The following is an 11209-nucleotide window of genomic DNA, read 5'->3' as shown; positions in this document are numbered from 1 at the left end:
GTACTTGTTCAAGGAAAAGTACCAACATCTAGAACGGGTCCACGAATACTTGATTGCTGCATCAAAAATGTTTCCTGGCATGGCATGTAAGTGAAAATTATTTTTACTTTTTCTTATACCAATTAAACAGAAAATTTACATTGAAATCATCTTCTAAATTCTTCTAAATAAGTAAGTAAAGGGACACAATCAAAAACCTTAGGAAAAGTAATAATTTCTTCTCTATAGTTTTGCTGTGAACCCCCTGCTTGTGAGATTCATCTGTTCTTACTGAGATTTTCTTATTTTTGTCCACAGCTCCCAATGATGTCAAGGAAACTGCCAGAAAAGAAAAAGTCACAGCAACAACCAGAAGAAAAAAGAAGACCAGCACAAAATTCATGTAAAATATCACAAGTTGGAAAGAGAAGGTCACTCTTTTGGGTGGAAATACTAGCATACAAATTGTTACAATACTGGTCCTATTAAAAAAAAAAGTTGGTTTAAGGAAAAAGAAAATTGTCCATTTAGAAACTCCTGAAGTTTTTAATTTTCCTCACCCTACTTAGGTACAGGTGTACCTAAGAAGTTTTTGTTCCTACTTTGCTTTCTGTATGAGGGAAGAAAGCTATTTGCTGTTAATTTTATATCTGATCAACTGATCATAGAATACGTACATTCATTAACGTGTAATATATCATGTATGTAAAAACTATTTTCAATAAAGCTGTTGATTTTTTTTACAATTTGTTACAATACCTGATTGTTTTAATTTTTCTCGTAGGTCTGCATCTAGTTTACTTTTAAAAATCTGTGGGGGTATAGAGGGGTAGCCCAGAACTATAGATATAGAGCTGCCATAGTCCATCTCTAAAGACATAGGTGTACCTACTGTACTTTTTTCATTATTATTTTAGAGAGAGAGATATGGTCTCACTACAAGTAGATAACTAGATACCTCCAACGTGTAATATATTATGTATGTAAAAACTATTTTCAATAAAGCTGTTGATTATTTTTACAATTTGTTACAATACCTGATTGTTTTAATGTTTCTCCTCGGTCTGTATCTAGTTTACTTATAAAAATCTATGGGGGTATAGAGGGGTAGCCCAGAACTATAGATTTAGAACTGCCATAGTCCATCTCTAAAGACATAGGTACCTACTGTACTTTTTTCATTATTATTTTAGAGAGAGAGATATGGTCTCACTACAAGTAGATAATAACTAGATACCTCCTCCAAACTATTCAATGTGCCTCAATGTAGCTAGAACGTAGGACAAAATGTTAAAACATAGGTAGCTAGAACCTATTAGGACATAGCAGTTTTTAATAACTTGGGTAGCTAGAAATTTGTAGCTAAATTATATATTTTAATTCTGCTAGTTTTCAATTAAAATAGGCACTTTAAAACCTTGGTAATTATTTGGTATTTTACTCCTGCAAATTTCAAGTAACGTATAAAAAGATTATTTTCGGGAATTTTTTGTTGAAAGCTTAAGCATTTACACTTTTCCTTATAAAAATGTTCATTTAAATTTGAAGGAGTGATAAACACCTAATAATTCCGTAGGCACTTTAAAACCTTGGTAATTATTTGGTATTTTACTCCTGCAAATTTCAAGTAACGTATAAAAAGATTATTTTCGGGAATTTTTGGTTGAAAGCTTAAGCATTTACACTTTTCCTTATAAAAATGTTCATTTAAATTTGTAGGAGTGATAAACACCTAATAATTCCCAGAATCTTTTCGTAAGTCTAAATTTGTTGCATTTCATGTTATAAAGTAAAAGTTTATCTTATTTATTTTTTGTTGTTGTTCATACCACTTTAGTGAAAGTTTATTGTCCCAACGCACACACTTATATTCTATTTATTTATTCGGTTGTTTTTTTTTTTTTTTAATTTTATTTGAAGAGTTTTGATTGAAAATGGTATTGGAAATTTTTGTATTTGTCAGATGGAACGAATTAAAAAAAACTTTGTAAAAATGTCTTCAGCCACATCCTACATTTTTATGAGTTAGCTCTAGTGTCGCTCCCAAAATTTCCTTCTATCTGGCGAACACGAATTGTTGAGGTTTGAGGGATTTTGAAAATTTCTTCACAGAATGCGAAAACCCTTGTAAGATGTACGTTTTCCTCATTAATTTGTAATTTATATTGTTTCCTTTGATTTTGTACATATCTCTTAAGTTATTTTGTTTGTTTGTTCGTACATTTTTGTAAATTGTTAGCAAGATGTGGACTTAATAGTGCGCGTACGATTACTAGTACTGTTGCGATTACTAGTACTGGTTGTAGAAATAATCGCTATTTCGTGGTACTTATTGCGACGTCAGATAAACTATTAATTTTTGTCGGTGTTTTCAGTCTCATGTTGACTTTGTACAATCTTTGTGTTCCATTTTTTGAACGTTTTTCTGGGTTTATAATCTCATTCAAATGCAAATTCAATTAGTTGATCCGTCAAATCCTTTTTGGCACATGTGGTTTACAATGATTTTTTGCAAAAGACAACTTGAGACTGTAGGCATGGGTTATTAAGTTCACAATCCTCTATACTGTCTTACATTTCCTTCTAGTCAATGTTATTCTTGTTTTTATTTTATCTATAGAGTGGTCAAATTTTCTGTTACTTACACAAAGTATAAAGGTTCCCCATCATTTCTTTTCCTTGAGTGGATATAGGCCGGTTTCGGTTCGAACTCTTGACGTTCGTGCGCCTCCCGGCACGCTTGATATGTTGAACTGTTTAGTTCACACAATGTTTTTGTACTTCTAGTCTTCAAAGAAATTTGTAAAGTGTGTAATGTTGATAAGAACTGGAAATGGAGCAACAACTGTACTATTGGGGGACTCCAGCTTTCTAGACAGTCTTAAGAAAGTACTACTGCCTTACCTTGATAGAATAACTTTTATTTGGACAAGTCTGAGGACCTGTATTTCCAACCATTTCCCGATTTTGAAAATTTGGACCGATTGCAATACTTTCATTACTAGTATAGCTCCGCTATACTGTAGTAATAGAAAGTAAAAAAATCAAAAATTTCCAGGCCGGGATTCAAATTCCAGACCTCTGGGTTGAGAGTCAGTGCTCCTGGGCACAGAGGTGGGTGGACTACCTTCTCTCGATCACATTTCTTTCTACAGAATCTACAGTCTCATCCTTGTTAGCTTGGTAATCGAACAGACACGGTTCGTTCCCGGAACGCCTGGCTTTCTCCTATCCTTTCCTCTTCGATTTCTAGACGATGATACCTCCGTTGTTACGGTTCCCTCCGTCAAACCTCTTAAAAGAAAAGATCAAAATTAACCCTCTCAAGACCCAATTTATTAACTTAACCCTTGCCCGTTCCAATTCTTTTTCAGCGGTTCAGATTTCAACCAGCACCTACGCTCATCTCCTAGCTACCAACAGCTACCACCACTACGTCAAATGTGTGGACATCTATCCGCATGTAGAACCAGCCGATATGTTGCTAGCCTTAGGCCAGGCAAATGGGAAGGTTGTGCTCACCACGTTCGGCCCGTCGGCGTACGATGCGCTCGGATTGACTGGACTAGAACTGAGTGAGTTGAGCTAGGTGGTATAAAATGTATATTTGGACTAGGATCGCACGGCAGAGTAGATCTTTGGTCTAATTCCTGATAGAGTTAAACAGTCAAGTCGTTTGTTAAACGATCACCTCCTTGTCCGCTACCAATTAGATCAAACCTGCACCCAGGAGGACCTGTGGACCTGCTCAGTGCAAATAAGAGAGCAGTACAAGTCGCACGCTTCTGGAAGCAACAGACATAAATGGTGACATTGTCGGAAAGTTAAGTATGTACGTGTAAGTAGGCAAGTGGTGTAATGTTCATAATATTAATTTAAAGAAATCTTTCTTCTCTTACTGACAAAGTTCTGTGTAATGTTGCTCGCAGGAAAAAGAACAGTAGACCTACACTACTTTTTGGGTATGTGTTCACAGTTGCTTCTCTCTGTATTTTCGTGGAACAGGGCCTTAAAAAATCGTACTGAATAATACTTGTTTATTTACTTTAGGAAAAAAACTATTCTGCTTCTATTTCTCCTTCTCTTCCCGCCCATTCATCTGAAGACATTAAATTAGCTTTAAACAAAATGTTTGTTCTAAACTTCATTATTTTATGAGTAAGAATTACTTTTGAAAGTCCACCTGCATTCCCTGCACTCACTCCTAAAGTTTTCTAATGTGAACTTTTAGTGTGGGTAAATGTCTCTCAAGTAAGGATCTCTGATTTTACCATTTCACATCTGAAGACATTAAGTAAATTAGCTTTAAACAAAATGTTTGTTCAAAACTTTATTATTTTATGAGTAAGAATCACTTTTGAAAGTCCACCTGCATTCCCTGCACTCACTCCTATCTCCGACCACAGACGGGAATCGAATCCGCGGGCTAGCGCTTACAAGGCAGACGCGCTACCAACGAAGCTAACTAGACTGGCTTCGAGTCGAAAAAAAACGAGGCATTACCTAAACAATCCTATTCTATTCAAGGTTTGGTTCAAGCAAAGTTCACCGGGAAGAATACATTGCAGAGTACTTGTTCAAGGAAAAGTACCAACATCTAGAACGGGTCCATGAATACTTGATTGCTGCATCAAAAATGTTTCCTGGCATGACATGTAAGTGAAAATTATTATTACTTTTTCTTATACATACCAATTAAACAGAAAATTTACATTGAAATCATCTTCTAAATTCTTCTAAATAAGTACCTAAGTAAAGGGACACAATCAAAAACCTTAGGAAAAGTAATAATTTCTTTTCTATAGTTTTGCTGTGAACCCCCTGCTTGTGAGATTCATCTGTTCTTACTGCTCTTGCCTGGGTACGCTATTCCTCCCGTACTATTCTCGTGGGATCCAGTAATAAATACTTGAAACTGTTGGATCTGAGAGGTAAGTAAGTACTTGGGTATACGACTCTACGTATACCACTCGCGATTGTAAAAAAAAAATCCGTTCTGTTAAATTTTATTAGCAATGAAGCAACTGCTACACACATACTTTAAACTCGTGCCCATCCCTTAGTATATGTCTTTCACCAGATAAGGAGGATACCAGCCTGAAATTTCCCTTGCTAAAGAAATATCAAAGGTTGAGTGTGAAGGGCTCGACTCGTAAATTTTTTTGTAGCCAAAACCAAAAGTCAGCCCAAAGCAATCATCCCAGGGCTCATTGAGAGGCTGGCGGAAAACGCCGATACCGTCTAAACACGGGAAAAAAAACGAAGAAGAAGAAGAAGGAGAATATGTATTTTTATGTATTTTAATATTTTTAATTTTTCACGTTTTTTTTTCTCAGTTTCGGAAACTCCCAAAGGTGTCCAGTCGGTTAACACAAAGGCTGTATTCGGCGTAGCTGTGGCTCCATTCAATGATCACCATGTAGCCTCATTTGTAGACAATACGATTGCTATATGGGACATGAGGAGTTTTGATAAGCCAGTCCTGGCGCTGGCTCAGAAGAAGCATATTATCAAGATACATTGGTGCCCCACCAGGTGAGTTTGTGACGCGGAGGCTCTGGGTTCAAATCCTTGATCATGCAGAGATCGAATTAGTCCGTGCATTATTTTCATTTTATTTTTTTCCTCTGCTAAACTTCCGAATACTTAACGGTGACAAGTGGGATAATGGTTGTTTCATAACTTCAGTGTACTCTTTAGAATTTTGTGGACATCATGGCATTACTCAGAGCATCCCTTAATAGTAATTTTATCAACTCCGTAAACTTTCTTTTGGCTCTAATAATAGCGCCACCATGGTTGCTACCTACTTTAAAGTGCACCCAGGCCGAAAAATAAACTTGGACTCGAGAACGCGGAATTTTCTTCTCTATTTAACTATACTGCATGAGGAGTTTTGACAAGCCTGTCCTGGCGCTGGCTCAGAAGAAACATATTATCAAGATACATTGGTGCCCCACCAGGTGAGTTTGTGACGCGGAAGTTCTGAGTTCGAATCCTTGATCATGCAGAGATCGAATGAGTCCGTGCATTATTTTCATTTTATTTTTTTCCTCTGCTAAACTTCCGAATACTTAACGGTGACAAGCGGGATAATGGTTGTTTCATAACTTCAGTGTACTCTTTAGAATTTCGTGGACATCATAGCATTACTCAGAGCATCCCTTAATAGTAATTTTATCAACTCCATAAACTTTCTTTTGGCTCTAATAATAGCGCCACCATGGTTGCTACCTACTTTAAAGTGCACTCAGGGCTGAAAAATAAACTTGGACTCGAGAACGCTGAATTTTCTTCTACCTACTTTAAAGTGCCCCCAGGGCCGAAAAATAATCTTGGACTCGAGAACGCTGAATTTTCTTCTATTTAACTATGCTCTAATAAGTCTAATAGTTATCTTCCCTATACTATTTCAGACATAATCTCCTGGGGTCTCTACAGAGGGATAGTTCCGCTATTCACCTCCATGATGTTCAGCAGAGTATGGATGAGGGAGAGGCTACTGTATTGGAGAGAAGTGTTAGGCCAGGCCCATCCAATCAGCTGACCTCGTTCTCGTGGCATCCCAAGGATGAGAGTCGTCTACTCACCATATCTATCGCGGGTAAGAATAAGCTGGGTGTCCCTTCGAAGTTTTTTTTTGTAAATCTCACGACATGCCAGTGAACGGAGGTCTTATCGTCCCGAAATCGAAGATAGGAGGATAGGATAGGAGAAAGCCATACTTACGGACGACAAACCTTATTTGTTTCAGATAAAATCCGCCCCGGGCGAAAATCGAACCCGCGATCTATCTACGAGGCAGCCGTGCTACTTTTCAAGCTAACTAGGCTAATTATTTACGAGGTTTGATAAATCATGAAATTTTTTATTTAATGAAGTGCCTACCGTTCTAATTTTGATCTCTATTCCCCAGGATTACTCACAGATTATTGTGTGGTAGAACGTATGACATTGAACTGGTCTCCTAGTTTTAACATTGTCTCCGCCCCGGGCGAAAATCGAACCCGCGATCTATCTACGAGGCAGGCGTGCTACTTTTCAAGCTAACTAGGCTAATTTACGAGGTTTGATAAATAATGAAATTTTTCATTTAATGAAGTGCCTACCGTTCTAATTTTGATCTCTGTTCCCCAGGATTACTCACGGACTATTGTGTGGTAGAACGTATGACATTGAACTGGTCTCCTAGTTTTAACATTGTGAGGATAGGAGAAAGCCATACTTACGGACGACAAACCTTATTTGTTTCAGATAAAATCCGCCCCGGGCGAAAATCGAACCCGCGATCTACGAGGCAGGCGTGCTACTTTTCAAGCTAACTAGGCTAATTTACGAAGTTTGATAAATAATGAATTTTTTTATTTAATGAAGTGTCTACCGTTCTAATTTTGTTCTCTGTTCCCCAGGATTACTCACAGACTATTGTGTGGTAGAACGTATGACATTGAACTGGTCTCCTAGTTTTAACATTGTGTGGACTCACGGCAGGAAAACTCTCAAGACGATATCCGCCCGGGACAAACTCTATCAGGTAATAATTGAACCGCCCCCTGTTTACCAGGCGAGCGTCTTGACCACTACACGCTAGGTGGGAAGGATAGAATATACCTTGTTTATCCTACTGGGATAGGACTTTAAAATCCCTTTACTAGGGCGTTTTTCGACAACCTCTCAATCAGTCCTGGGTAGGGTGAGGGTGATTGCTTTTGGGTTGACGTTTGGTTTTGGCTATAAATTTTACGAATGAACGCCCTTCTCACTTAACCTTTTGCTATTCCTTTAGCAAGGGAAATTTCATGCTGGTCTCCTCCCTGTTTAAAGTTAAAGTCTGCGAGTATTTACCCAAATAGCTTTATTTTCCAACTTGTTTCATTCCAGGATATCGACGACATTTCTCTGAAGATGTTCAACCGTGCCAAGCTGTACTACGGGCTGGTACCGGACTTGGGTCAGAATGGAAATCTAGCTGACGACGATAATCTGAAAGCTGTCTGGCGTATGTTGAGCTACTGTCGGAAGCTGGTGGACGATCAAGTGATTCCTAACATTGCGGATTTGAAACACCCTGGGATTCGAACTGTATTTGGTACGTAATACCCCGTTCCCACTTGTCCATGTCGTTCAGAATAAAATCGTGTCGTGTGTAGTGGGAACACTCTCATTTAAATTACATTGCCTACAGGACCTTTTGTATCCGCTAGGTGGGAAGGATAGAATATACCTTGTTTATCCTACTGGGATAGGACTTTAAAGTCCCTTTACTAGGGCGTTTTTCGACAACCTGTCAATCAGTCCTGGGTAGGGTGAGGGTGATTGATTTTGGGTTGACATTTGGTTTTAGCTGCAATGATGTCAAGGAAACTGCCAGAAAAGAAAAAGTCACAGCAACAACCAGAAGAAAAAAGAAGACCAGCACAAAATTCATGTAAAATCTTGCAAGTTGGAAAGAGAAGGTTACTCTTTTGGGTGGAAATACTAGCATACAAATTGTTACAATACTGGTCCTATATAAAAAAAAAGTTGGTTTAAGGAAAAAGAAAATTGTCCATTTAGAAACTCCTGAAGTTTTTTATTTTCCTCACCCTACTTAGGTACAGGTGTACCCTACTTAGGTACAAGTGTACCTAAGAAGTTTTTGTTCCTACTTTGCTTTCTGTATGATGGAAGAAAGCTATTTGCTGTTAATTTTATATCTGATCAACTGATCATAGAATACATACATTCATTAACGTGTAATATATTATGTATAGAAAAAAGACGGAAGAACACGCGAAGACCGAAGGATACGAAAACGAAACGTTACACAGATCTTACAATAAAATAAAATGTGTACTATTACTGTCTACCGCGGCTGTTCTACTATACCTAACCTCTTCTGGTCTTTCAAGATAGCAACGAGTGTGCATGATAAAGTAAGTCTAATTAAATATCCTAATCATGTTAATCAGGTAAGGTGGGTTGTTGAATGGAGGGAAAAACCCCGTAACTAAGGACCTTACGTGTAATATATTATGTATGTAAAAACTATTTTCAATAAAGCTGTTGATTATTTTTACAATTTGTTACAATACCTGATTGTTTTAATTTTTCTCATAGGTCTGTATCTAGTTTACTTTTAAAAATCTGTGGGGGTATAGAGGGGTAGCCCAGAACTATAGATATAGAACTGCCATAGTCATCTCTAAAGACATAGGTACCTACTGTACTTTTTTCATTATTATTTTAGAGAGTGAGATATGGTCTCACTACAAGTAGATAACTAGATACCTCCTTTGAATCAAAGTTGGATTGACCCCTTCCGCCATCTTTCTGGGTTTCAGGTTTGGACCGAAACACATACATGTCCAAATCGGAATGTGTGAAAACTCAATGGACAGATGTGAAAGCTGCTGTCAAAGTGTACACTAGTCTAGAGAGAGATGTAGCACTACATCTATGCGGATGGAAACTGGACAAGGAAAATCCGCTGGAGTCTGTACTGGAGAAACTGGAGGTGAGAGAAGAACTTGCCATGCAGAACGTCCCGGGTTCGATTCCCAAAGTCGACAGTAAATTTCGAGGGAGAACATGGCGAACGCAGTGGGCTCCAAAAAGGAAGTAGAATAATCAAAAAGGAGTTTTTAATCCAAAATGTAGTTTTTAGTGATCCAAAAAGGAGAAGTTTTTAAAAGCTTCTGTTTATGTCATCAAAAACTTCTTTTTGGATTATTGAAAATTCTCCCATTAGTGAAATCTCTGATTAAATCATTGGTGAAATTCACCATAAATTTGGGGGGTTCTCATCGCCATCTTTCTGGGTTTCAGGTTTGGACCGAAACACATACATGTCCAAATCGGAATGTGTGAAAACTCAATGGACAGATGTGAAAGCCGCTGTCAAAGTGTACACCAGTCTAGAGAGAGATGTAGCACTACATCTATGCGGATGGAAACTGGACAAGGAAAATCCACTGGAGTCTGTACTGGAGAAACTGGAGGTGAGAGAAGAACTTGCCATGCAGAACGTCCCGGGTTCGATTCCCAAAGTCGACAGTAAATTTCGAGTGAGAACATGGCGAACGCAGTAAGCTCTAAAAAGGAAGCAGAATAATCAAAAAGGAGTTTTTAATCCAAAAAGTAGTTTTTAGTGATCCAAAAAGGAGGAGTTTTTAAAAGCTTCTGTTTATGACGTCAAAAACTTCTTTTTGGATTATTAAAAATTCTCCCATTAGTGAAATTTCTGATTAAGTCATTGGTGAAATTCGTATCCAAAATGTAGTTTTTAGTGATCCAAAAAGGAGAAGTTTTTAAAAGCTTCTGTTTATGTCATCAAAAACTTCTTTTTGGATTATTAAAAATTCTCCCATTAGTCGAAATCTCTGATTAAGTCATTGGTGAAATTCACCATAAATTAATCGTTTTCAGGTAGAAGAAGAGTACGCACGCGGTGCAGCTCTGGCCACATTCTATCTTCATCTAACCCGCGCAATCCAACTTCTCAACCGGGGAGCAGGCTCGAACCCTCGCCTCAGCATAGTAGCTATGGCACTGGCCGGCTATTCGGCCCAGAATAGCGGCCTGTGGCGGTCGGCCTGCATGGAGTCTAAGCAACAACTGACGGATCCGTACCTCATGGCCATCTTTGCTTTCCTGACGGCCGATGGCGACAACTATGACAGCATATTGGTTAGTGAACTTTACGTAGCTATGGCACTGGCCGGCTATTCGGCCCAGAATAGCGGCCTGTGGCGGTCGGCCTGCATGGAGTCTAAGCAACAACTGACGGATCAGTACCTCATGGCCATCTTTGCTTTCCTTACGGCCGATGGCGACAACTATGACAGCATATTGGTTAGTGAACTTTACTATCCGTACCTCATGGCCATCTTTGCTTTCCTGACGGCCGATGGCGACAACTATGACAGCATATTGGTTAGTGAACTTTACTTTTTTTTTAGGTGTTTAATAGAGGGAACTACTCGTATAACAATGTATAGTATTATCTTACCGGAGTAGAAAGAGAAGGACAAGAATCTAGGACTTTAAACAGGGAGTAGACTAGTTTACAGCTTAGTCTGCCTGGGAGACTTTAAACAGGTACCAGCCTGAAATTTCCCTTGCTAAAGAAATAGCAAAGGTTGAGTGGGAAGGGCATCCACTTGTAAAAAATTTGTAGCCAAAACCAAATGTCAGCCCAAAACAATCACCTAACTAGGACTGATTGAGAGGCGGATGAAAAACGGCGACC

The 11209-nt window shown here is 38.4% G+C and overlaps 1 protein-coding gene and 1 long non-coding RNA gene across 2 annotated transcripts; both read left to right on the top strand.

The window, feature by feature from the left end:
• On the top strand, positions 1-493 carry LOC113472226. Its single transcript, XR_003394639.1, has 2 exons — positions 1-86; positions 298-493. It is a non-coding gene; the product is annotated as an uncharacterized LOC113472226 (long non-coding RNA).
• A 2727-nt stretch (positions 494-3220) lies between these two features.
• Positions 3221-10893, top strand: LOC103520997 (GATOR complex protein MIOS-like; the record flags this gene model as incomplete). The annotated part of the gene is made up of 11 exons (XM_026831880.1): positions 3221-3554; positions 3693-3786; positions 4507-4634; positions 4812-4910; positions 5316-5514; positions 6396-6583; positions 7389-7513; positions 7861-8068; positions 9303-9475; positions 9783-9959; positions 10387-10893. Coding segments are annotated over exons 1-11 (2217 nt in total), but the record flags the coding sequence as incomplete, so codon positions are not given.
• Between the last annotated feature and the right edge of the window lie 316 nt (positions 10894-11209).

Source organism: Diaphorina citri, unplaced genomic scaffold (assembly GCF_000475195.1).
Source record: "Diaphorina citri unplaced genomic scaffold, Diaci psyllid genome assembly version 1.1 scaffold4361, whole genome shotgun sequence".
Taxonomy (NCBI): Eukaryota; Metazoa; Arthropoda; class Insecta; order Hemiptera; family Psyllidae; genus Diaphorina; species Diaphorina citri.
This window is presented reverse-complemented; position numbering and strand designations above follow the sequence as displayed.